Source organism: Populus euphratica, unplaced genomic scaffold (genome assembly GCF_000495115.2).
Source record: "Populus euphratica unplaced genomic scaffold, PopEup_1.0 scaffold3.1, whole genome shotgun sequence".
NCBI classification, from domain to species: Eukaryota; Viridiplantae; Streptophyta; class Magnoliopsida; order Malpighiales; family Salicaceae; genus Populus; species Populus euphratica.
Genome location: NW_011499847.1, coordinates 2325219 through 2352505, shown reverse-complemented (window position 1 = coordinate 2352505; position 27287 = coordinate 2325219). Strand labels below are relative to the sequence as shown.

Below are 27287 nucleotides of genomic sequence, written 5' to 3'. Positions count from 1 at the left end.
AAGTTATGTCCCTGAAAAAGAATTTAACTGTGACAAAGGGCACCCATTGCACGGAAAAGGCTTAGGTAGAATTACTAAAATATTATAAACTAACCCTTTTACTTGTACGGGTACAGTGAAAGAAAGAAAGCATTGCTTATTCATGAAGGCAGTTGTTTCAGTTGCCAGTTCCAGATTTGTAGCCCTTCAAATTCTCAAGGATTTGGGTATCCCTGACCCAATTATTGATTATTGACTGTTTATAGTTATTTTTAAAATATTTTTTATTATAAAAATATTAATATCAATATATTAAAAAAATTAATAACAAAAATGTAATTAGTCTGAAAAGGTTTAGTTGGCTATCATGCAGTATACAGTGCTTCTTACTGAATTCTGTGATCACACGACAGGAAACAAAAAAACAAAAGGAAAATAAATTACTAGGATGAGTGGTGGTTGGACCGGCTGCTGACTTGGTGATTAAGTTCGGTTTTATTTTGATTTATTTTACTGTATTGACTTACAATTTAGTTAATCTAATTAAATTCGAGGGAGACTCATTAAAATTAATTACAATATTATTTTCTTTCATGAATGATTGGTTGATTTTTGTACAGCTGGCAATGTAGTCGCTTGTCCCGAAAGAATTTTGGTAAATTAATGACAAAGTTTCCACTAAATTATCTCCCACCCCAACCAAAAAAGTTACACTGACATCAAAGTATCCGCCTAACTTTAGCCAATACAGTTAGAGGAAGAAAGCTGTGTCAATGTAATGGCTGACGAGACAGGGCAAAGGCTGATTAAATTTAGGACATCGGTTCAAAGCAATCAAGGTTTAGCTTAGACCCCGACCATTCCTGGAACATTACGTATTTGAAATTGTGATAATGATAATAGGTTAAAGTATTTTTTTATTTAAAAATATATTAAAATTATTTTTTTATTTTTTAAAATTATTTTTAAAATTATTATATTAATTTTTTAAAAAAAAATATAATTTCAACCGTGTTACTCACGATTCTAAAAATATTCTTAAAATCATAGATGATTTGATGACTTTCCGTGACTATCATGCACATTAGTCGTTTTGAGTGTTGAATTAATGATACCTTGTTTAAATAATATTTTTAAAATTTTTAATTTTGATATTAAAAATAAATTGTAAAAAATAAAATATATATTATTTTGATTTAGTTTCAAACAAAAATTATTTTATTTCAAAATAATTACTAAATAACCAAGCTTTCATAACAACCCCAGCACTGTTAGCACTGTTACAAAAACTTGCTGATATCAACTTCCTCTCATTTCTTTTTCTTTTTGTTTTCAATCCTTATCTTTTCAGCACCACATCAGTTAAACCAATCACACTCAGGTTACAAGCCAAGCCGTCGTCTTGTCTTCTCTGCTTTGAATCTGGTATAATTTACTTTTCCAATAAAAAATGCACCTGTTTTTAATTTGAGAGAAACGAAAAGAGACGCAAAATACCACTCGACACAAGCACCGTCTCCTAGTAGCCCGTGACAAGGGGATAAGAATCTGGGTAATACAGACAAGGCCTCCTTCCCGTTTTCAACATGCTCCGAATCTTTGGCCTCCAAGGTTACTTTAACCCTCTCGAATCAACACTTTACTTCCAATCGACACTACCAATTCTCTGATCTCTCCCGGGCTTGCGTGCGTGTGCACACGAGCAAATGCCAATCATGTATGTTTGTTTGTTTTTGTAGTAGTTTTTGTTGTTATAGTTAAAAAGATTTAAGTTTTTTGTTTTTAAAAACCAGCCATTGTTTATAGATTTAGTATGTGTTTGATGTTATGATAATTTTTATAGTTGTGATTTTAAAAATATATTTTTTGTTGTATTTTTAAAAAAAAATGCATGTTGTGTCATGTTAAATCTGCTGTAAAATAAATTTATGGATGTAAAATAAATAAAAAGTACTATTAATGGATAAAAATAATCTTATTTTAATTTTTATGCAATTAAAATTTGAAAAACAATCATGTGTAGGGCTCAATATAAAAAATAAAAATTATATAACCAACCAAATAGTTTTTCTAGGAGACAAACAAAAACTATCAAAATACCAAAATAAAACATCTCTTGAAAAACATGTATGATTTTTACATGTAAAATAAATAAATAAATAAAACATGTATCCATAAAAAAAACCAAATTATTCTAGTTTCCACGAAAACAAAGTCTTAAAGCAGCCATGCGTGAAGTTTTAGTCCTGAAAACAAAATGGATTTTTCTACGTGGTTCGATAAAAAGCAAAAGTTACTATGATGACAAATAGTGTCTATATTTGGTCTCTTTATCTCGAAGTCAAAATTGCCATCTCCTTTCAATTTCCAATTCGGGGGGAACACGCCACTGATTAATCAGTTATGGGGAGGCTAATTTATCAACCTCAAACTATATTCCTGTATCACATTTTTTAAAGTTTTGAGTTTTTTTTTATCCACTCCCATTTTGATTACAATCCATAGTTTGACCAAAAAAAGAAAACAGTAGACTAGTTTACGAAACTTCATTACCATCCTCGTTTCATCACACCCCATCTGAGTCAACATTCAAGAAGACCAGCGTCGATGGCTTAAGGACATGGAACTCTAGATGCACGAGTGTAATGGGCTGTTCGTTAACTTTAGGGCCTGTGAAATTAGTTATGATACGTGCAAATTAATTCGAACATCCATGTTAAAAAAAAAAAAAAGTGCAATGGGCTAGACATTTAATAAACTCTTTTTTTTTTAATACTGAGAAGTAAAGTTTAATTGATTAAATTTTAAATTTATTTTTTAGAAATTATTAGTTTGAGTTTTATAAATTTTAAAATTATTAAAAGTTTAAATAATTATTAATTTTAAAACTTATAAAATTAATTAAAATACATATAAATTAATTGATTGATAGACCAATGGTAATAATAAAAAAAGAAACTAATTTTTTCTAAAGCCTTTCTTCACTTTCTTGACTGCTGCAACTGAGAGTGCCCTCAACTTCCCATTCGCTGAAAGTACAGATCAATCCATGTACTTCATTTTCGTAGTCACCTTTTTAATTATTATAGACGCCATGGCATTAAAAAAAAAAAAGAGGAAGAAGAAGCCACCGGAATTATTTTTGTCCATGCACTACGCCCTCACACTGCCGTGTACATGTGAAGCAAACGGACACGACTCGTCCTCGTCAGTGTCGGCGCTTGTACACTCCCCATCCCCTTCTCCCGTGACAGCACCTCCCTTTAATCTAGCGGGTTTTTGGTGTGTTCGGTCCCTTTATTCTTAATATTGTCTGATCTTGATCCCTCTACTTATATTTATGCCAATGACATTCTCTTACTCTTTATTCTGTCATCAATCGATCCTTCCGTCAACGACGATGTTAAATTGGGCCGTTACATGCAGTCAAGTTCTTAAGAAAAAATGAGTATAATTGTGAGATTTAACAGAATTATTAATGAAAAAGACCGGTTTGATTATAAAATAGAAAATAAGATATAGATGTAACATGAGTGACGAGTCTATTGATATCATTTAATACATTTCAATCAATGACATTTATAATTAGTTACACCATAAATAATATGGATAGACACAATACTGTCTAGACAGGTTGTGTTCGGGTATATAACATTATTCTTATGGAAAATATTTTTTCTTGTCTTAATAATTCCATGAGAAAAATCTAAATCAGCTGGGATTTAGTTATTTTATTGTAATTTAACTCAATTTGTAAATAAAAGGTAAATAATTAATGATACATGTATGTATGTATGTATGTGTGTACATACATACACATACATAATTAATTAATAATATATGCACTAGCTGAGTTATTTGTATTTATACATTATTTATTAAAAAAAAAACACATTTCTATTGCAAAAATAATGAAAATTAGCTAAAATATGATCTACTCATCATATAGTTCATCTTTATAAGTTCCGAGTGTATTTAAGAGTATTGTTAAATTTTTTTGATATTTTTAAAAGTATATTTAGTATAAAAAATATTAAAATATTTTTTTGATAATTTAAATATGCTAATATTAATAATAAAAAGATTAAATTTAATTATTTTATTATATTTTTAAATAAAAAACCTTCATAGCGACAAACGCACAAAGTTCTGTAAATGCCACTGTAAACATAAACCGAATTTGAACGACAAGACCCGCTTCACATCTCTAGAGGTAGGGGATGACATCGTAACAAATGAAACAAAAGGATCAAAATAAGATAAATTGATAAAAAAAGGACCAAATGCACCATTAAATCTATAAAAGCAAACTAGAACCTTAACCCGAGCACCACAAAGGCAACAGCCCAAAACACCTATATATACTTTTACAGGCAACCAGCACCAAAACCCGCCTCTACCACCATGAATAACCTCCCCCCCATCCTTTACTTTCTTCTTCTCTCCACACTACTCACCCAACTACCCTTGTCTCAGTCAAGCTACCATGAGTACCAGGAAGCATTATCAAAATCCATTCTTTTCTTCGAGGGTCAAAGGTCAGGCTATTTGCCACAAGACCAGCGTGTAACTTGGCGTGCTAACTCAGGGCTAAGTGATGGATGGACATACAACACAGAACTGACCGGTGGCTACTATGATGCTGGGGATAATGTCAAGTTTGGCTTCCCCATGGCATTTACAACTACAATGTTGTCTTGGAGTGTGATTGAATTTGGAGATTTAATGCCTCCAAATGAATTGAGAAATAGCTTAGTCGCCATTCGCTGGGCCACTGATTATCTGCTCAAGACAGTTTCTCAGCCTAACCGGATTTTTGTTCAGGTAAGTCACAAGTGGCATCCACTATAGCTCTCTCTCTCTCCTTTCTTTATTTTTTGGGTAATGCTAGAGGGGTGGTTTCGTAATTTTTGGATTGGGGGTGGGGGTGGGGATGGTTTGGGGAGGAGGGGTGTGTGAGTTGGTTGGGGTGTGGTTGCAGTAATCAGGAGTAAGTGAAGAAATGAGAGTAATGTGGCCAAATTATGTAAAGCATTAAAGCGCAGTCCACGGGTTGTTCTGTATTTGCCTTTTTGGCCCCCACAAGCCTATAACCTGCTGAAGTATCAAGCTTGACTTTATTTTTGTTTAGTACTGAGGATAATTTTTTTTAACACGGTAATATAAAAAATAAATTTTTAAAAATAAAAAATATTATTTTAATATATTTTAAAATAAAAATCACTTTAAAAAATAATTATAATTATATCCATAAACACTCTCTAAGATTTCATCTGCATGTATTGCCTTGAAAATTATTTTAAAAAATAATTATAATTACATCCATAAACACTCTCTAAGATTTCACCTGCGTGTATTGCATTGGTGTGCGTGCTTGACACTTTATGATTTGGGTTTGGCTAAGTTGATAAATCCAAGTATATGGTTAAGAAGTTAACTAAGAGTTTTTGATATTATATAGGGTTTTTTTTTAATTTTTAATTTTTAAAATTTATTTTTAATATAGTATATGAAAGGTTGCCTTTGTCTTGAATTTCTTATTCTGTTACCCATTGTTAATGAAAAGGATAACATATTATTTTCACTCTTTAGCCACACGACATCCTTCCATTGATAGTGGATAAAGAAATCTACACCGCCCATTTATGGTGAAATAGACTTTGCCGCCCTATCATTTATGAAGAGAAATGTCAGCTCATATTTTCAGTAGCCAACCCACTATAATTTCCCTTTTTAACAAAGACCCTAAGAAAAGTAGAGACTACTATACCGAAACATTCATGGATTTATGATATATATATTTTTTTTATTAATATTACTGTTTGGGTTAACCTGTGTATTTTTTGATTAATTTTATAAAATTAATAATTAATAATTATATAAATTTTTAATAATTCTAAAGTTTATGAACTTCGTAACTTTTAAAATATAAATACAAAAAATAATTAGTTAAATTGTACACTTTATAATTAATTCGTGATAATTTGAAGTGTATAGGAGTAGACCAGTGCCCTCATCGGCACTGCAACGATGCATGACAGAACAACTTTTGTTCGTAAAAGGTCCGTGACTTGTATGGTTCGAGAAATTGGGCCCGTCATGTTTATGTTCATGGATGGATGTTGTTTGGAGATGAGAATCTAGCCTCCTCCGCCACTGTATGTGACTTCACTTTCCTTGACAGGACGTTTGATCTACCATTAGTTTTAAGGACAATTAAGCCCATACTACTAATTAATTATAATCCGAAACATAATTATATATTGGTTGATTTTTTTATTTTGATCATAATAATTTGATTTGGTTGTTAAATTAGTACTATATTTTTATTCTATAGGTGGGAGATCCACACGCAGACCATAATTGTTGGGAAAGACCGGAAGACATGGATACTCCTAGGACTGTCTATGCCGTGGATGCACCAAACCCGGCATCTGATGTTGCCGGTGAAACTGCGGCAGCTCTGGCGGCCTCGTCTATGGCATTTCGATCGTCGGACCCGGGTTATGCAGAAACATTGTTAAGAAATGCCATTAAGGCCTTCAAATTTGCTGATAGTTATAGAGGAGCTTACAGTGACAACTCCTATATAAGAGATGGTGCATGCCCGTTCTATTGTGATTTTGATGGTTATCAAGTAAGCAGACACCGCTTTGATTAATTAGCAGTATGCTATCTACAAGCTTCTTCTTTTTCCCTTCCATTGTAAGGATGCAGACTAGGCTTTGTTCACATGTTTTTGTCTCCTAGGATCTATTGCACGTAGTTTGGACCTTGGATAAAGGATTTATTAAATTAATAAATCCAGCCTGATCATATTCTATTTTGTCTGGTTTCATCAGGATGAGTTGCTATGGGGAGCAGCCTGGCTTAGAAGGGCATCTTCTGATGACACTTTCCTTAGTTACTTGCAAAATAATGGCAAGACCCTTGGTGCTGATGACAACATTAATGAGTTTGGCTGGGACAACAAACATGCTGGTCTTAATGTTCTTGTCTCCAAGGTTAGCGGGAGATTTGACCAAGCTCCCTGATGCACATCAGTTTGCCATTGAGACTTGATATTGTTTTAATTATTGTGCTGTAGGAAGTTCTAGAAGGAAACATGTACTCTCTGCAATCGTACAAAGCATCGGCCGATAGCTTCATGTGCACGCTTATACCTGAATCATCATCCTCGCACATAGAATACAGTCCTGGTGGCCTCATCTACAAGCCAGGAGGGAGCAACCTGCAGCATGCAACAACAATTTCGTTCTTGCTAGTTGCTTATGCAAATTACCTCGAACGAACATCTCAAGCGGTCACTTGTGGAAATGTAAATGTCGGCCCATATTCGCTTCGTCAACAAGCGAAGAGGCAAGTTGATTACATTTTAGGGGATAACCCTATGGGGTTATCTTATATGGTCGGATATAGTGATCATTATCCTCAACGGATTCACCACCGTGGCTCGTCGTTGCCGTCGGTTAAGGATCACCCTGAATTTATAGCTTGCAAAGAGGGTTCAGTCTACTTTAATTCATCAAATCCTAACCCTAATGTTCATGTTGGGGCCATTGTGGGTGGACCTAGTCAAGATGATTCGTATGATGATAATCGAGATGATTTTAGAAAGTCCGAGCCAACGACTTATATTAATGCGCCATTTGTTGGCGTGCTCGCTTATTTTGCAGCAAATCCCAATTTTAGTTGAGACAGACGAGGCTCAACTCGGTACATAAGCCAATGCTTGTTGGCGTTTGAGAGTAGGAAGAATGTCTCTCATCTTGGCGAAAGCAGCGAGAGTGTAGAGGCTTGTTAGTTGCCGAATTTTAGACATTGGATCACAAGAAGCTCGTTGAGAATCTCTAGAAAGTAAAAGGATGGGAAGATGATCTCGAGATGCAAGATCCCATTGTGGCTACAATTGATCTGAGAAAAGCAAATCAAATTTTCAACTTCTTACTACTTGCCTAATCTTGCATTGTTTTTCTCATTTCATTTTGAATTATCTACATGAACATGTATAAATTCCGCGGTCAAGCTTCTGATCAATTAATCTTTAGAGATTTGATTGATGGTCAAAAAGGTTTCCTGTCTCCCTGGATTCAAACTTGGAGGCCAGAAATAGAAAAATTATTAAATTTTTATTACTATAACAAGCCATTATAAAAACTAAAATTGTTCAAAAAAATCTAAGTCTACGTTGATATTTACATCAACTCGAAGAATAAAAGGTTGGTTACAATCAATTAAAGGCATGCGATGACATAGGGCACCCTTTTACCGATTCCTGCTTGTAAAAATTTAATTCCGCCCTTGGATAGCTTTTGTTCAATTACCATTTTCATGCCTGTGACGAACCTTTTTATTTTTATTTTTTCTAACTTATTAAATTTAAATCCACGATAACAACATTCGGAAAAAAATGCACCAATCGAGAAGTTTCTTTCAATCACTTCAGGTTTTTTGTTATTTTGTTGATTAAAACGCGTGGCGTGACTTTGAGGGGGCGAGACATGTTTCCCAGAGAAAGCAAAATGGGCCAGATGGCCTGACGTCCATCGATTAAGATCATATCAAGAAAGGGTAAGACACTGACCACTACTTCGGGTCGAAATGATATGAGTTGTAGTTAATATTTTTTATTTAAAAATATATTAAAATATAAATATATTACATTAAAATAATTTTTAAAAAACCATAATTTTAATCACGTTACCATACACTGCATCACGGGCTTATTACAGAGTCTAGTGGGCCAACGAGTTCCTCTTTTCCGAACGGTTATCCATTAATTTTATGGATCACCAAACAATATCAAAGCTCATTTATTGGCCGAGCACCTGTCATTTGGGTCCCCGTCTACCGTATTTACTGGTTTCACAGGTTGCGGTAACATGGATCCATAAAATCTCCTCGAGCAAGCCATCACAGTGAACTCTTTTTTCATTTTCTTTTTTGTTGCTGTTCAATTTGCTCAAACTCAATGAATTGAAATACTTTCTTAGATGGAGGTACTTTCCTGGATGGAGGTTGAGTTTTAAATTGTAAGTGAACATCCAAGTGTCCGATTGAAATTCAAGTGCCTCGTATTCATCAAGTATTTAATCAACATTCAAGTCGACATGGCCATATTAAGTTCATTCACGACTAATTCATTTAAAATTCCGTTGTAGTTTACTTGGGCAGGATACTCAATCCTCATCCAAGAGACTCGGGCTCAAGCCCTCCAACAAAAGTAATTTCTATTGATGGTTAAGTTGTTTTAAGAAGAGATGTTATATTTATTTATAATGATTATCATAATTTTTAACTTGATATGAGATTTGATATGGATTTAGGTTCATATCTGATCTAAATTAATATAAATAAAAATAGTTATTATTATAATTTTAAAATTTAATTTAAAAGTCAATTTAGAACAATACTCAAGTTACAAATTAAGAGGGTCAATATATAAATAAAAATAATAATTATTATAATTTAAAAAACTCGACTCACCTGAATTAAGATCTAGGTTACAGGTTAGGAGAGTTAACTCGAGTTTATCTATTTTTTTAAAAAAATAAGAATTAAAATAGTCTTATTTTGATATAAAAATAAGTTAATTAAAAACAACTCTTTTGACTCGTAACTCAAATCTTTTCATGGGTTGACTTATAAGTTAAATTTTAAAATTATAATAATAATTATTTTTATCTATATGTGGATATGAGCTAGTTTTTTTGACTCGTGATATGCCAAATCAACTTTATTTTAACCTGAAAAAATATTTTAATAAAATTCAATGGATTTTGATCCATGTTTTATCTTGATCTTTGATCAATTTGAGTTTTTTCATCTTCCATTATTTTTTCTTAACCTCGACTAATCCAAGCCATATTAAATAAAGTATAAACTAAAATAAAAAAATAATATCTAATTATTTTTTTAAATACATAAGTTTAACAAATAAAATATATTTTCTCATATTTTATTATTTCATTACATTATAACTAAATATAATATTAAAATAATCACTTTATTTTTTTAAATCATTATCAAACACAATCATGCATCAATTTTTTTTAAATATTATTTCATTTATTTTTACTTTGTATTGTTTTATATTTTAAAATAACCATATATTAATTCTAAACACTGCTCCAAATCACAGGATCTATATCTTCCCCTAAATTGCCACCAAGTCTTGATCATCATGGCTGCAAAGATGAGAAAAATATATTTGGTGTTGTGTTTTAAAAATATTTTTAAATTAATATATTTTTTATATTTTTAAATTATTTTAATACAATAATTTTAAAAATATTTTTTTTAAAATAAAAAATATTATTAATATATTTTTAAATAAAAAATACTTTAACAAATATTCACAACAATTTTTTCTTAAAACATGCTGCTGACGCCCCTCATGAGTTCGGGGTACCAGTGTGACGTCCGAGTAACTGGAGATTTTTTTCGCGGGTCATCAGACTCATGACGACGCTTTGCATGAGGAAATGGCCCGCATGGGAGGTGTCAAAACGTCGACGCGTGGACGCTCAGAAGTAGGGCAAGAGTTTTAGTGCGTCGGCCAAATTAAACAGACGGTTTTGTTAGTGGGCTGAAAGATACTCGGTCCAGAAATACTTTGTGAACCAGCTTGTAAGCTGTAACCAAACCAGAAAACCAAACGACACGGCATAGCCGTTGCAACACCCCTCACTCTCCTCCTCCTCCCCTCAAAAACTCCGATCACAATTGCAAATTTTATCAGCTAACAACCAGGGTTCCTGTCTTCGAAACAGTACGTTTCACATACACTTTCTCTCTTCTTGTGTCTCTTTGATGTGTTAGACATCCATCACTGTTCGGCTTTTACTTCAAAATTGTTGCGTCGGAAACTTCTTGTGGATTTCTACTTCATATGCTGAGAGCCACCGAATTTCATTGTTAAGATTAGTTAGTAACCGTGTTAGAAGTTCATTCTAGCTTGTTAGAAATTCAACTAATTTTCATGTGTTCTTTGAATTATTCAACCCTAATTGTAACGATTTCTTTATGATGCATTTATTGTCTGTTATTTTGAAAATTCAGAGCTCTGTTACCTTGGACTGAGCACAAACTGTCTCAAGATCATACTAGAGCATCAACCAACCGTTTTAATTGTGTCTTCTTTTGTTTAAATGCATACTGTTGTGTTCTCTATTAACCAGATGGGTTGAATGATAATCCTGGTGATTGTCCGATGATTTTTCATGGATTTCTTGTGGGAATGTTATGATTAGCATACGTATGGTAAAGCTGCAACACCGTTATATTGCTGCATCTGTTGATTTCCGTGAGTTTTTTCGTTATCAAACAGCTGTTGGGAGTTGGGCATTGGCGTGGCTGCCATGGATTGCAGTAGGAGAACGAAATTAGAAAGTTCCCTCATTTTGCCGCTTTTTTAGGACATATGTTTCTCTCAAATTTTAGCATGTCTATATTTTTGGAAAAAGTCGATTTCATTTGAAGGATATGCGTATCATTACTAGAAAAGGATACAAGTTTTTCTGCCTCTCATAGACTGGATGTCGAATTTGAACTGTTATGGAATCATTCTTTAATTAGATAATTGTGTCAGGGCAATACCACCCTGCGGGCCTCCTTAGAACAATATGTAATTTGCATGTCTTTGTTAGACCATCAATTCAACGCCTTCTCTTTGGATTTTGTGGTTCCGCATTAACCTGACTTTTATCTTGTCTATTGATGTTGTTTTCTACATATCTTTAGCCATGAATGCTGGTGATAATGAGATGGTAGAAGGCTCCATTTCTTCTGTTCTTGTTGATTCGTTGGAGTCTAATAAGAATGGAGATGCACTTTCACCTGAAGATGTAGCTTGGGCTGATTCTTGCCTTGTTAAAGATGATGAAATTTCAGATGGTGACTGGAGTTCTCTGAAAGATGTCTTGTTAGAAATTCTTAGTCTGCAGCCAGAATCACACGATTCTTCTGAACCTGGAACTGATGATTTACCTAGAGCAGCTGATGTTCTGATGCTTCCTTCCGATGAAGCAGTAAATTTACAGTCATCTGTAGTAATTGACAATGAGGTTGCTACAATTAATAAAGAACTAGAAATGAAAAGCAAAGGTTTTCCAATCAACGAGGAGACTGATGTTTCATCATCACAGCTTTTTCAGGGAGATTTCTCAGAAACTTCTCTCAAACATGCCTTTTCACCTAATTACAAGGAAGATGATGACTCAAAAATGAGTCTGCCAGATGGTTCAGGACTTGACATGGCCTTTTCAGCATATGATACGGAGCCATCAACTGAGGATATCTTTAAGGTTTGGGATTTGGGCATTCCAGATGAGGAAGATGAACTTGTTAAACAGTTGAACAAGGCCCTCTCTGAAAATCCCGTTCACTCCACACCACCATCTGATGATTCAGGGGTGTTGAAAGATTTGAAAGAGAAGTCACTTGATTCCGTGATTAATGGCATTGCAGAACTATCTTTGGATCAACACTCTTGATTCCACTTTCAAACTTTGTACATATTATAGCTTTGATTTTGGTGTACGTTTCCGGTTTCTGACAACTGCTTTTAATTGTGATGGAAGGAGTATTTATTGTCCATTAGACAATTATGTTCTACAGAGCACATTCAACCGTAAGAATCTTGGACATGTCAACCTTAATTCGAGGTGATGTCTCCAAAATACTGACTTGTACATTAAAGATGTTATATTTAGTTCTGATGATCATGATGCACAAGGCAACACCTTTCTTGTTCTTACTTGGATGCAACGGCTTAACCCTATAGTTTGCACTTGTGCTTGTGTTCAACAGTCAATTTTTCGCATGTGTTTTAAATTCAGTTAATTTGCTCGTGTTATCCAATTTGAATCAAAGCTAATTACTAAAATTTGTCTGAATCAAATGTTAGAAAAGAGAGAGACGGTAAAAAGGGATATACAGAATAGGTGGCATGTAAAACGATGGAAGAAGGCCTGACTGTTCAACCATTCCTGCAAAAGCTAAAGACTCCAATTTACCTTCTCTCATCTAATACCTTCCAAAGAATTTGACAGGAGCCTTCCATGACTGAGATTTCACGTGCAATTGAATTCTGTACCTACCCACGAGATTCTCAATTCTCATTCTACGGGCTTCTGCAACCGGTATTCAGAACCATCGGTTTCCCCAATGACCCGGTTGGGGCGAGGAATTGAGAATTAAGGTTCTAATTTGTGTAAAGCTACAGTGGGGTTCTTTTAACCACAGATCATTGGCAATTTGGTTCATCTGCCATGAATCCATGCTTATTTTAAGTGGGTCATTCAAATGAAACTATCCAAGGGTATGTAGACCCATTGACGTCTACTGGGCATGGAAACTCTAGAGCGCATCACAAAAAAAGTTGATATGGCAAGCTGTCTACCGTTGAGATGGGTTTCATAGAACATCAAGTCTGGCAAATAATCAATGGCCGTTAATCAAATGAAGCAAAAAAACAAAACAAGAGAGATCAGAACCTCATATTTACTCTCCAGAAAACTGATTTGGACTCTGTAACGTAGGGAATGGGATGCATTTGTCTGATCTTCTTGACATAGACGAGAGAAAAAAATCCCAGCTTTATGACCCCATAATCTCATTTATTTACGAGGCAGGGATAAAATCATCTATTTCAACCACGCATACAAAATTCCAAGTGTACCATTCTATCATCCAAATGGCGAATTGTTATTTGTCGACGAACGACGGCCTCAAATTTGACATCTTATGATAACATGGGAGCCAAATATAAATTCATGTAAGTTCATGGATGTGCGGTGAAGAGGCACAAGGTAGAGAGGAGATAAGATACACAAATTATTACTATAGGCTCTATCTTGCACTAGCAGTTTAGTCTCCTCCCAGCAAAACAGCAAAAAAAAGAAGAAGAAAAATGGCCTCAGCATCACTTCTCAAGTCATCACCAGTCCTTGACAAGTCTGAGTTTGTTAAGGGTCAGACCCTCCGCTTGCCTTCTGCCTCCATTGTCCGGTGCCGCTCCACCACCCCTTCTTCCCTTACCGTTCGTGCTGGTTCTTATGCTGATGAGCTTGTCAAGACCGCGGTATGTCATGTTACATCTTTCACTTATTTCAACTGAAGTTAAAGTAGATACTCGCATAAAACATGATATGCAATAGCTTTCTATTACACGACATTTTAAGGCATAGGCTTCAAGAAGAAATTGATGGTACTTTTGTTTTGCCAACTTGGAAGTTTCATGATATAAGATGCTCCATTCAATTTTTTTGGCTATATGGATGATGAAACAGCACTTGCCTGCTCTTGTTTCTGACTGTAGAAAACCATTGCATCTCCTGGTCGTGGTATTTTGGCCATGGATGAGTCCAATGCTACCTGTGGGAAACGTCTAGCCTCAATTGGGCTAGAGAACACTGAGGCTAACCGCCAGGCATACCGAACCCTTCTTGTGACAGTCCCTGGTCTTGGCAATTACGTCTCTGGTGCCATTCTTTTTGAGGAGACTCTCTACCAATCCACAACTGATGGCAAGAAGATGGTTGATGTTCTTGTTGAGCAGAAGATTGTTCCTGGTATCAAAGTCGACAAGGTAACCCACCAAACACGTCTTCCAACATCGATTTTTCTGGAATTTATAATATTTAATAGAAATTGAAGTGGTGCTTTCTTCTTGTCATTGACACCTTATTGTTTATTTAACTAAATTGTAGTAACGTACAGTTTGAACAATGAAAATAACAGGGTTTGGTGCCTCTAGCTGGTTCCAATGACGAGTCGTGGTGCCAAGGTCTTGATGGACTTGCCTCCCGCTCAGCTGCTTACTACCAGCAGGGTGCTCGTTTCGCCAAATGGTACTAATAAATCTGTTCTCTATGTTTCGCAAAATTCTAACCATTACTTTGCAACGTAACTAGTTAACTAAATGCTTATCTTCATTGATCAGGCGCACTGTTGTGAGCATTCCCAACGGCCCATCTGCCTTGGCAGTGAAGGAGGCTGCCTGGGGTCTTGCCCGCTATGCTGCCATTTCTCAAGTATAGTTTCTCAAATAAATTTCTGTGTTGTTACCTGTGGTTTCTAATCTCTAGTTTCTGATTGAAAAAAATTTGTTACTTGAATTTTGTAGGACAACGGATTGGTCCCTATTGTCGAGCCAGAAATCTTACTTGATGGTGAGCATGGCATTGAGAGGACTTTTGAAGTAGCCCAGAAGGTGTGGGCTGAGGTTTTCTACTACATGGCAGAGAACAATGTCATGTTTGAGGGTATCCTCCTCAAGCCTAGTATGGTCACTCCTGGCGCTGAATGCAAGGACAGGGCCACCCCTGACCAAGTTGCTGAATACACCCTCAAGCTCCTCCACAGGAGAATCCCTCCAGCCGTCCCTGGAATCATGGCAAGTTCCCTTTCAACTTTTACAGTTTTACCATATTTTTTTCGCAAAGTGTTAAATTCACTCTCCTAGTCAAAATTAAAGGTGCTTTAGCAGGAGAGCTGCTTAGCAATGCAGAAACAGGTACTGATTGTGGACTATTGTTCTGAGCAGTTTTTGTCTGGTGGGCAATCTGAGGTCGAAGCAACCCTGAACCTCAACGCAATGAACCAATCTCCAAACCCATGGCACGTGTCATTCTCATATGCCAGAGCTCTCCAGAACACTTGTTTGAAAACATGGGGAGGCAGGCCAGAGAACGTTCAGGCAGCTCAGGAAGCACTTCTCATCCGTGCCAAGGCCAACTCTCTCGCTCAGCTTGGCAAGTACACTGGTGAAGGAGAGTCAGATGAAGCAAAGAAAGGAATGTACGTCAAGAACTACTCCTACTAAGCTGTTGTGATTGAAATCTATAGAAGAAGATGGAGATTCGAGGGAGCAACTGCAATACTAATTCCTCTCAACGTGTCAAATGATTTATAGCCATGGAGACTCTTTTTGTTCTTTGTTACATGTACTTTTAGTAACATAATAAACCTCTTGCCAGTGAGATTAGTGTGTACTTGTATGATGCATTGACTACTAAAATGCTTTTATTTGCAGCTTCAACCCCTAAAATGTGCCCTGGTTCAAATATACATCTCTAGTTGATGCATTTACAATCATTCAAAATTCCAGACCAGGAGGAGAATCTACCACTCAGGCAGGGTAAATTAAATAAGATCTCAGTAATCACCATAAAAGAAATCAAAATGTTGGGCAAATCCAAAATCTGAAACGTTATGTCAGCTAACGTTCCTGGGACCTGCAATTTGTAAGCTACAGGAATTACTGACATGGAGAGCAACAACCTTAGCCACTAAAACAGAAGCCCCAGCAAGCTTTAACAAGGGCCATATATAAGGCTGTGACAAAAATGACACGGAGGTAACAAATCGATCACCAATACAAGATAGAGGGCTATCAGAATTATTCGAGCAGTTCCTGAGAGGGGCGCCGTTAATCTTCCATTCCTAGTATCTTCAGCTACAAGGCTGTTGCCCTCGCCTACACCAGCCCCCGTCCACCGGAACATTATTTTATTTATTTATACACGAAATTTCCAAGGGTTCATTTCGGGTAGGATAACAACAGTTCGGGTAACCATGCTGGTTGGTTCATCTGGGTTGAGGTTTATTTTTTCAAATAAAATTTTGAGTTTAAATCTTGTAATTAAAATATATTATTATAGGGAAAGCTTTATTTTTTAATGAACTGATCAAACTCAATCAGATTAGTTAGGATCCAATAGAATTAGATACCAAAGTTTAAAAAAACAAAAAAGCAGGTCAGGGCGGTCGGTTTTTTATCACCCAACCCAAACTGTTTCGAAATTGATCAGATTTGGATGGTGTTATATACCATGATATCTGGGAATATGGGTAGTTTTTTTTTTTTTTTAATGAAGGTATATAGATGGTTTTTCGTTGAGTCCATGTTCAATCCTTATTTTTTCTTTCTATTGTTTTTTGTCATGTTTTTCAATTTATTCATTTATTCTCTCTGTTTTATAATTTTAAATTAAAGCATGATCATGTTTCCATGTGATATCATGTTTTTCATTGATGCATGCCGTGTTTAAATGAAAGTATTTTACTTTTTGTGCGGCTATTAAATTATTTCCTGAGAAGTAGAGAATTAAAAACTATTTTGTTTAGCAAAATCTCGACCATAACTAATAATATTATTATTATTACAATAAAAAAACTCAAATGATGAGAGCAGAACAAGCAAATGAGCTTCTTAATATTTTCAGTTTCAAATGTTTCAACCTAGAAGAAGTAAAATTGTATAGTATATATTGTGCTATATAATCAAGTAGATTTTTTAATTAGATGGAATACTATTATATCTTTTTCATACTATTTTTTTTAATAAATATAATTTACTTAAATAGATAAATGATATAAAATGTTCGAAGAGAGATAGGGTAAACTCAGGTTTTTTCTTATGAATAGATATCATCTCCCGCCCTGACACGGGAAAAATACCATGGGCTAAATCTGTAAGATGGCTTTTTTCCAGTTTAAACTTGTTTTAGCCCAACTCTAAGCCCAACTCTAAGCCCATATATTGATGGATGAGAAGGCTTCAATTGGCGGTGGGGTCCGACCACCAACGACATTTCGTTTTTCTTTGCAGATAAAAATTTGACTCAAGCTCTACCGACGTCTTCTCGTCCTTCTTTGCACCTGTTAGGGTTAGCGCCCATACTCCCTCTATCTCGTTCTCCGATCGCAATTGTGCTCTGCAAATCTCCAAAACCTCCATTCTCTCATTTTCACAGGTACGCGATTCAATTCTGTTGTTTTTTTCCGATTTTCTGACATGAACGAGAATGGTTGCTTATTTGCTGGATTGATTGTATCAGATTACAACCAAAGCCGTCAATTTAATCAACCATGGCCCGTCGAAGAGACGAAGACGACGACCTTGAAGATGAAGAGTACGAGGAGCAGGAAGAGCAACTGATTGATGATGAAGAGGAAGAATATGAAGAGGAAGAGGAAGAGGATAGAGGAGCGGCCATTAAGAAGAGACGGAGATCAGATTTCATTGATGATATTGCGGAGGAGGAGGATGAGGAGGAGGAAGATGATGACGATGATGAGGATTATGGTGGTGGAGGTGGTGGTGGAGCTGGAGGTGGTAGGAAGCAGAAGGGCAAGAAGCGGCGTGGTTCTGAGTTTTTTGATGATATTGCGCAAGTTGCCAGTGATGACGAAGAAGAAGAAGAAGATGCCGAGGATGGTATGTTAAAATTTTAAGCCTTTTTTATTGTTCAGTTATGGTGATAATTCGATGCCCTTAATTGCACTTTTGCATATGCAGATTTTATAGTCGATGATCATGGAGCTGATTTACCTGATGAGGCTGGTGGTAGAAGGATGCATCGGCCATTGCTGTCACGTGAGGATGATCAAGAAGATGTTGAAGCGCTTGAGAGAAGTATCCAAGCTAGATATGCAAAGTCTATGCACTCGGAATATGATGAAGAGACTACGGAAGTGGAGCAACAAGCTCTATTGCCATCCGTTCGGGATCCAAAATTATGGATGGTCAAGTGTGCAGTATGTTTATCATTGGTCCTTGGACGTGGCTTTCGTATTTATGTGTACTATATGTGTTCATGTGCTTATTAAATCGATCTTTGATGTTCATCAGATTGGCCGGGAACGGGAAACGGCTGTTTGTTTGATGCAAAAATACATTGATAAAGGATCTGAGTTGCAAATTCGGTCTGTTGTTGCTCTTGATCACCTTAAAAACTATATATATATTGAAGCAGACAAAGAAGCCCATGTGAGAGAGGTATACTTCTGCGATGAGGCTTATCAGTGATTACTGAATTATGCAACTTTTGATGTTCTCGTATATGCAACTGTGATGAATGGAATATGTGATGTATTGATTTGCTTCTGCTTCAGGCTTGCAAAGGCTTGCGCAATATTTTTGGGCAGAAAATCATGCTTGTCCCTATCAGAGAAATGACTGATGTTCTTTCAGTTGAAAGCAAAGTAATTGATCTTTCCAGGGACACATGGGTCAGGATGAAGATTGGGACTTACAAAGGAGACCTTGCCAAAGTATGTTTTATAACTTCTAGTCCTTTTCACTTTCTTTTTTGCAGATTTCCTTGGATGATTTTTCAAGCTCTTATTTTGAAGGTTGTAGATGTAGACAATGTGCGGCAGAGAGTTACAGTAAAGTTAATTCCAAGGATTGACTTACAGGCTCTTGCAAACAAACTGGTATGTTTTCACTTAGATTAATGCTCTTTGTGATTGATAGTAGACTTTTTGAACTTGGAAAATTGTCTTGTACAAAGTTATGTCTCATAACAATAGTGACTATATAGATTCGCTAGGCATTTCCTTTCTATCATCATCATTACTTTGCCAATGAATGCAATGAAACTTAGAAAATTGTCTTGTACAAAGTTATGTCTCATAACAATAGTGACTATATAGATTCGCTAGGCATTTCCTTTCTATCATCATCATTACTTTGCCAATGAATGCAATGAAACTTAGAAAATTGTCTTGTACAAAGTTATGTCTCATAACAATAGTGACTATATAGATTCACTAGGCATTTCCTTTCTATCATCATCATTACTTTGCCAATGAATGCGATGAAACTGTATTGTACGAAGTTATTTCTCTGATTGTTACAAGCATAATTTTCTGCCTAAAAGTAGTCTTATACAGAGTTATTTCTCTGATTGGGACATACTGTGCTATACTGAAGTTATGTCTTGTCACAATGATGAAAAACTGTCTTGAACTAAGTTAGTGCACTTTCATAATAGGAAGTTTTGCTACCCTTTTTCCTCAGGAAGGCAGAGAAGCACCAAAGAAGAAGGCATTTGTACCTCCTCCACGTTTTATGAATGTTGATGAGGCTAGGTAGATACTGGTTGCTTCTTTTTCATTGAAATATCTATACTACCGAATCTTTTTTGTTTATTATCCAATTATTTGCTGGCCTTGTAAATTTTCAGGGAATTACATATTCGTGTCGAGCGAAGAAGAGATCCGATGACTGGTGATTATTTTGAAAATATTGGCGGGATGCTTTTTAAAGATGGTTTCTTGTATAAAACTGTATCAATGAAGTCAATTAGTGCTCAGAACATTAAACCATCATTTGATGAACTTGAGAAGTTTCGATCACCTGGAGAGAATGGAGATGGTGATGTTGCCAGTTTGTCAACCTTGTTTGCAAACAGAAAGAAGGGCCATTTTATGAAGGGTGATGCAGTTATTGTTGTCAAGGGAGATCTGAAGAATCTAAAGGGATGGGTTGAGAAAGTTGATGAAGAAAATGTTCATATTAGACCTGAAATGAAGGGTCTTCCGGTAAGAGTCTGTTGGTAAATTTAAAATAATCATTGGTCTTCATATGTTGTCAAGGATCACTTGAATTTGCTGATCTGCTCAGCCTTTCATTTATTGATACTCAAAAGTATTTATTGGCAGAGAACACTTGCAGTGAATGAAAAGGAACTATGCAAGTACTTTGAACCTGGCAATCACGTGAAGGTTGTTTCAGGCACACATGAAGGTGTCACCGGCATGGTTGTTAAGGTTGAGCAGCATGTGCTCATTATTCTATCTGATACAACAAAGGAACATGTGAGTGATGCATTTGTTGCATCAATTAGTTTTCTCTGCTTAGGAATTGCTTTTTGACAAGAAAACTAATGTGTGGAAACAATGTTGATATCTGTTATCTTCAGATCCGTGTATTTGCTGATGATGTTGTGGAAAGTTCTGAGGTAACGACAGGTGTTACCAAAATTGGGGACTATGAGCTTCATGATCTTGTACTATTGGAGTAAGTCTGTTTGCTTAAGAATGGTAATTGTTTGATCCTTGTCATTTGAGGTCTTATCTGTTATTTTGGTTTGTTGTAGCAATATGAGCTTTGGTTTAATCATTCGTGTAGAAAGTGAAGCCTTTCAGGTTAGTCATTACTGGACTGTCTGTCCACATTTCCATGTTTACCTGTCACCTCCGTCAGCACAAGTGTCCTTTTGCTGCAGGTTCTCAAGGGAGTTACAGAGAGGCCTGAGGTTGCACTTGTTAGACTAAGAGAGATCAAGTGCAAAATTGAGAAGAAAACTAATGTGCAAGATCGGTACAAGAACACGGTATCGGTGAAAGATGTTGTTAGGATCATTGATGGTCCTTGCAAAGTAAGATTCTTTTCCACTATATGATTTATCTTGCTATCACACGTGCATATAGCTTACAGCCTCCTTTTTGTCTTGTTAGGGGAAACAAGGTCCTGTAGAGCACATATATAGAGGAGTCTTGTTCATCTATGATCGGCATCACCTTGAGCATGCTGGGTATATTTGTGCTAAATCCCACTCATGTGTTGTCATTGGAGGATCACGTTCTAATGGAGATAGAAATGTAAGTATTTCTTATATTATTTTAGCTATAAACATTCTTTTTTAGCTGAAATTTTTTTGCATGTAGCTTTTAATTTTAATGATCTGGCCTTCTTTCAGGTTTATTTGGTATGAAGTGGATTAGTGTTCATAATTGTCAAATGTTGATGATAAATGCTAACTGAATATGAGCTTAAAAAGATGGTTGATGTTCATTGTCGCTAAATTTGCTTTCATCTATCAGTAATTAATTGCATAGAGAACCTATTGCTAGATGTATTCTGTTCTTGCTTAAATTATTTTTTGGTTTAAAAAATTTATGTTCAGTTATTGTTTAAATTATTTTTTTCTTAAAACTTCTTTTACAATCATTATCCATTAGTAATTTATTCAGGCTACGGGGAAATGGTTTTCAAAGCAAAAATTGACTATATCAATCAACAGATATAATTTAAACTGTCCTTTATCTCACTCATTATTAAAATTTCAGGGTGATTCCTACTCAAGGTTGGGCAGTTTTAAAACTCCCCGAGTACCCCCTTCACCAAGGAGATTTCCTAGAGGAGGTCCTCCATTCGACTGTAAGTTTTTTTTATGGTCCAGCGCTCTTCTTTAAACAAATTCTATCATAATTGGACTTCTTAATTTGTTATTTACCTGAGAAAGGAAAGGACATTTTTCATTGCAATGTTGTCATATTTTTCTCAAATCAAGTCTAATATCAACTGCTTATTGAATTCTGCAGCTGGGGGAAGAAATAGAGGTGGAAGGGGAGGGCACGATGCTTTGGTTGGTACCACAATAAAGGTACGACAGGGACCTTTCAAGGGCTACCGTGGTCGTGTTGTAGATATCAAAGGTCAATTTGTTAGAGTTGAATTAGAATCACAAATGAAGGTTGTTACAGGCAAGTCTTCATCTACTTATGGTAAAAAGCTAGACCCTTGTATTCCTGTTTGTTTCATGAACAATGAATGCTGTTTTATGTGCAGTTGATCGGAGCCACATCTCGGATAATGTGGTTGTTTCAACTCCATACCGGTAAATCGAACATGCACTGAAAATTGTTTGTAGTTCGATGATTCTATCTTTCTAACTATATGTTTTTCACATGTTTTATCAGTGATATACCTCGATATGGTATGGGAAGTGAAACCCCAATGCATCCTTCTCGGACTCCATCGCGTTCAGGAGGTTTGTTCTTTTTATACAAGTCTACATAGATTTTGGATTACTTTAATCAATCACCATTCTGGTATATGAAGTCTATTCAGATTTTGGATACTTTAATCAATCACCATTTTGGTATAGGTGGGATTAGTATCAGCACTTATGTGTTTATCTCATGTTTGCAGCGACACCTTATCCTGAGGGCATGAGGACACCTATGCGTGATCGAGCCTGGAATCCTTATGCACCAATGAGTCCAAGGTTTGAGCATGAATTTTGCAAATACTAATTGTTTTCCTATTTTAGTTTTCTTTTCATGATGAGAATTTGGAATTTGGACCTGAATCCTTTTATTGAATATTTGATTCAGTCACTTGAAGAACTTTTAGTTTCATTTAGTTTTAGACATTCCCTGTCATGAGTAATTGATTTTTCAGATGCATATTTGGGTTTTTTTAGAACTGCTGATGGTACTAATTGCAATCTGTCTAAAATATGACCTTCATTTAGTGGACACAGCTTCATATGCAATAAAATGGAGGAGTAACTGGTAAAATGACAGTTGCATCAGAAACAGTGTGAATAAGTTAGATTTGAATGATTGGGCAGTTTTTCCTCCTTTTCACAATTATTGATTTAAAATGTACACATATAGAGGAATGTATACTAGTTGTATCCCCAAGTTATCTTGGTTCCTTAATAAATTGGTCTCAATTGTGTGTTGTTTCACCTAAATAATCAAAAATAAATGAAGAACAAACCATAATTTAACCATATATTTCTAAAAGTTACTTACCCTGTCACAATAATTTCACTCCATCTTTGATAGTTAATTCTCATGCCTGCGTGGCATCTTGGTTCACCAGATTGATCATAAATCATAACCACATCCCTTAAAGTTGTCTCAATGACCTTCATTTGTCCCATTTTGCATTTGAGAACTAGACATTCTTTTCCTTTTGTTTTCTCTTTAAATTAACATTCTTGCTTTAGTTGATTTACAAGTTATTTTCTTTTGCGTAATTTAAAACAGTTGGAGACCTCTTACATCTATCTACAATATGGGAAATTGTATGTCACCATGGATAATTTTCAAATGATGAATTTAGGCAGCGCTTGGAATTAGGTGCACACCAAAGGATAAATATTTATCTTGCTTTTTGATTAGCTTCAATCTCCTCTTTTTTTTTCTTTATCCCACAAACTTCTCTTTAAAATTTTCTTAAACCATTGTTGCAAATAGAACATGCTTAACATGCATTGCATGCTCCTGTTGTCTGTTGTATCTGATGCAAAATAGTGTCCTGCATTTCGTGAATTTTGACACCGTGACATCAGTTCCTTAAAAAAAGTATCCTCTTTCAAAATTAATGAACTTTTGGCCTTGTCACTTTTATGCATTGTAACTTAAGCATGGTCATTGGAATTGTTTCTGCAAACATGCAGGAATAATTGGGAAGATGGGAACCCTGGTTCTTGGGGAACAAGTCCGCAGTATCAGGTAAAGAACTTGGCATGCCTTGACCCTATAAATAATTCGGGTTATTCTGTGCTGTTATTGTAAGTGTGTGAAGTAATGAAAATGTTCCTTTTCCAGCCAGGAAGCCCTCCCTCTGGAACATATGAAGCTCCAACTCCTGGTTCAGGCTGGGCTAGCACTCCTGGTGGTAATTATAGTGAAGCTGGAACACCAAGAGATAGCAGTTCTGCATATGGTATTTTATTTTCAGTTTCCTATGATACTTTAAGCAGTGATTTTTTTATTGTAGCTAACTTCATGCACCTCTTACAGCCAATGCTCCAAGCCCGTACCTGCCATCAACACCCGGTGGCCAGCCTATGACACCCAGTTCAGCGTCCTATCTCCCCGGCACTCCTGGAGGGCAGCTAATGACACCCGGAACTAATGGTCTTGATATGATGTCTCCTGTTATAGGTTTGTTTTGCACTGTCTTATTTTTGCCATTTGTCATAGTTATTGTGTCCGATCTATTGATATTTATTAGTTTATATGAATATATCTAGGAATGTCCTTCCTTTTTCATTGTTTGGTTTTTGGTTTAGTCTGTGTCTTGTGAAGCCATTTTTTAAGGTTGGATCAAGTATTCCTGAGGTGAGGCCATGAACAGCTCTGCCATATATGAAAAGAAGAAAATTAATTCTGTTTTCAATTCCAGAAAATGAGCTGGTGCTTCGTGAATTTTCATTTCTTTTCTTTTGGTGGCTTTGGTTTGGAAGTTAGAACTTAATCCGCATGGTGAAGTGGCTCTGAATAGACATAGCACGTGTATGGAATTTGATCAGCTTTCTACAAAATTTTGTTTTGGTCTACTGGCATATCTAGTGTGATTTTTACTATATCTAGATTTGGTTTTAAAAACTCACGAACATCCTTGTAGCAATTATGTAAGTTGCGATTCATTGCATTACAGGTGGAGATGGTGAAGGACCATGGTTCATACCAGACATATTGGTTACTGTTCACCGGACTGCGGATGAATCTGCTGTTGGTGTCATCAGAGAGGTGCTTCAGGTATGTCTTTTAAAAGCCAGTTGGGAAAAAAAATTCATTTTCTTCTCTGTTGATTATTAAGATTATGTTTGAGCTATGGCTTTTGACTTTGAATCATAATACAAAAGTTGATTTTCATTAGTGACTTGTGAGAAAAATAAGTTAAAATGACTTTAAGTTAGAGAACTGTTTAGTAAAAACGAGAAAGCAATGTTTTCATTTTTTGAAGAAGGAATGTAATGCAAGTTAAAATCCACAAGTTAAAAGGTTAAAACTTCCTACTCTTGATTAACGCAAAATTCTGACTCAATTTTATAATGAACCTTTGATTTTAAGTTAAAAGTTATTTCCAATCAATATGCTTATGACTTTTTATGAGTTAAAAAATAACTTGAATCAATCTACAAAAGTCATATCAAACATAATCTAACTGGATCTTTGAAATCCATGTGAAGTTCCTTGAATTTTTTTTTATGAAGCCGCACTGATTTATATGGAAGGAATACAAAGTAGAATTGCCATAAGTAAGAGGGAACACAAAGTAGAATTTTTGTAATGAATTCAGCTCTATACTAATGCTAGTGTTCGTGGACCAGGATGGCTCTTGTAAAATAGTCCTTGGGGCTCATGGCAATGGAGAAACGATAACTGCTCTTCCTAGTGAAATTGAGATGGTGGTGCCAAGGAAATCAGACAAGATCAAGATCCTGGGTGGTGCACATCGTGGGGCTACTGGCAAGTTAATTGGCGTTGATGGCACTGATGGAATTGTAAAGTTGGAGGACACTCTTGATGTTAAGATATTAGACATGGTTATACTGGCAAAACTTGCACAAATGTGATTTTTCTGAGAATACACATTAAAATGCAAGATTTTTTTCCCCCTGCAGTTCAGCTCTTCTTGATCTTTGGTCTGTATCAGTGTTTAAAATTCCAAAGCTACGAGCAGCCTCAATCTTACAAGTAGGCTAAATAAGAGTTATCTGATTTTCAGAACCGAACATGCAACAGTAGTTCTCGACAAAATGGATGTCTTGGAGCGGGTTTAGAGGTAAAAACATGGAGAAGTAAGCATCAATTTAAAATGAATAATTTTCTTCAGTTGGAAATTGGAATGTGGGTTTCTTGTAATGGTTACTGAGCTTTTGCAGGAAGATCATACAAGTAACCTTGCCAATCATATAACGAAAAATCCTGACAGATATATAAAGTGTAAAGTTCTCAGGACTAACAATCTTATAAATTAGATGCCTAATCCTTCTGTTTCAGCTTTACAAGGAAAATCCCAGGACTAGTCTCGAGACCCTTTTATTTTGGATTGTTAATTCATGCGAATCACCCAATTGCGTGTTTATAGCGGTGTACTGGAGACTCAACACGCTTTTTCATCAAGAATTAAGCCAAATTTACAAGAGAAGCTAACAATAGTTTAAATATCTTATAAGATCTTGTTTTATGTCATATATGTTTGAACTTCAACGTGATGAATCATTTTTTAATTAGCAATTCATACAAGACTTGCTCAGTCAAAGATTTTTTGAGATTTTCATGTAATAAAAATTCATACAATTTTTGTTATCATCATTTGTAATAAACAAAGATATCCTGACAATGCTTTACTCTAATATCTCATAAAATTTTGTTTCATTTATGTTAAAACTAAGAAGTTTCAGAGTTTTAACTTTTAATTCAATCAAGATTTATATTAAGATTTTTAACATCTTTATTAAATTTAAGAGTTGTGTATAAGCAAGCATATCAAAGACTCTTTTTTTAGATGGAAATTAAAAACTAAATTAAATCAATTTGTAAAACTCATTAAACATAACTTTAGTTTGCTATGTAAAAATTAATTCAGAAACAAAAAAAAAATATCACATTAAAAATATTATTTCACATTGCCTTCTTTATTTTTATTTTTTTGTTTTTTTGTTCGAGATAAGTTCTACTAAGTAGTTCTTTTTATTTTTTAAATTAATATTTTAAAATTATTTTAATGTGTTGATATAAAAAATAATTTTAAAAAAATAAAAAAATATTATTTTAATATAATTCTAAATAAAAATCACTTTGAAAAATAACAAAACACTCTCAATTCCTAAAGCTGGTAGGAATCTACATCCGGCGCAAATCCAACAAGGTCCAGAAAAAATATAGAAGAAGAAACGGCTGAAAATTTTGACGAAGTGAAAACCTAGACTAGTAAAAAAGATGACCATGCTATTCATAAATGGAGTTTTAATATATTTAGA

At 35.2% G+C, this 27287-nt stretch overlaps 4 protein-coding genes across 4 annotated transcripts; all 4 read left to right on the top strand.

Moving 5' to 3' along the window:
- The first annotated feature begins 4181 nt into the window (after window positions 1-4181).
- LOC105141764 (endoglucanase 24-like) lies at window positions 4182-7938 on the top strand. The gene is made up of 4 exons (XM_011049112.1): window positions 4182-4803; window positions 6317-6616; window positions 6822-6983; window positions 7067-7938. The coding sequence occupies exons 1-4, from the start codon at window positions 4384-4386 to the stop codon at window positions 7673-7675; spliced, it is 1491 nt and encodes a 496-aa protein (XP_011047414.1). The 5' UTR covers window positions 4182-4383; the 3' UTR covers window positions 7676-7938.
- Window positions 7939-10447: 2509 nt separating this feature from the next.
- LOC105141757 (uncharacterized) lies at window positions 10448-12734 on the top strand. Its single transcript, XM_011049106.1, has 2 exons — window positions 10448-10750; window positions 11722-12734. Exon 2 carries the CDS (start codon window positions 11724-11726, stop codon window positions 12471-12473), a length of 750 nt encoding a protein of 249 aa, XP_011047408.1. The 5' UTR covers window positions 10448-10750; window positions 11722-11723; the 3' UTR covers window positions 12474-12734.
- Window positions 12735-13764: 1030 nt separating this feature from the next.
- Window positions 13765-16030, top strand: FBA1 (fructose-bisphosphate aldolase 1). Its single transcript, XM_011049093.1, has 6 exons — window positions 13765-14062; window positions 14300-14569; window positions 14722-14831; window positions 14924-15014; window positions 15107-15376; window positions 15527-16030. Exons 1-6 carry the CDS (start codon window positions 13892-13894, stop codon window positions 15803-15805), a joined length of 1191 nt encoding a protein of 396 aa, XP_011047395.1. The 5' UTR covers window positions 13765-13891; the 3' UTR covers window positions 15806-16030.
- A 1536-nt stretch (window positions 16031-17566) lies between these two features.
- Window positions 17567-25925, top strand: LOC105141740 (putative transcription elongation factor SPT5 homolog 1). Its single transcript, XM_011049083.1, has 23 exons — window positions 17567-17738; window positions 17823-18202; window positions 18284-18522; window positions 18617-18763; window positions 18880-19038; window positions 19120-19203; window positions 19790-19860; window positions 19956-20313; window positions 20434-20589; window positions 20694-20791; window positions 20871-20919; window positions 21000-21152; window positions 21232-21375; window positions 21844-21934; window positions 22099-22260; window positions 22346-22394; window positions 22477-22547; window positions 22709-22784; window positions 23970-24024; window positions 24121-24238; window positions 24316-24459; window positions 24956-25056; window positions 25632-25925. The coding sequence occupies exons 2-23, from the start codon at window positions 17854-17856 to the stop codon at window positions 25875-25877; spliced, it is 3120 nt and encodes a 1039-aa protein (XP_011047385.1). The 5' UTR covers window positions 17567-17738; window positions 17823-17853; the 3' UTR covers window positions 25878-25925.
- The last annotated feature ends 1362 nt before the right edge of the window (window positions 25926-27287 follow it).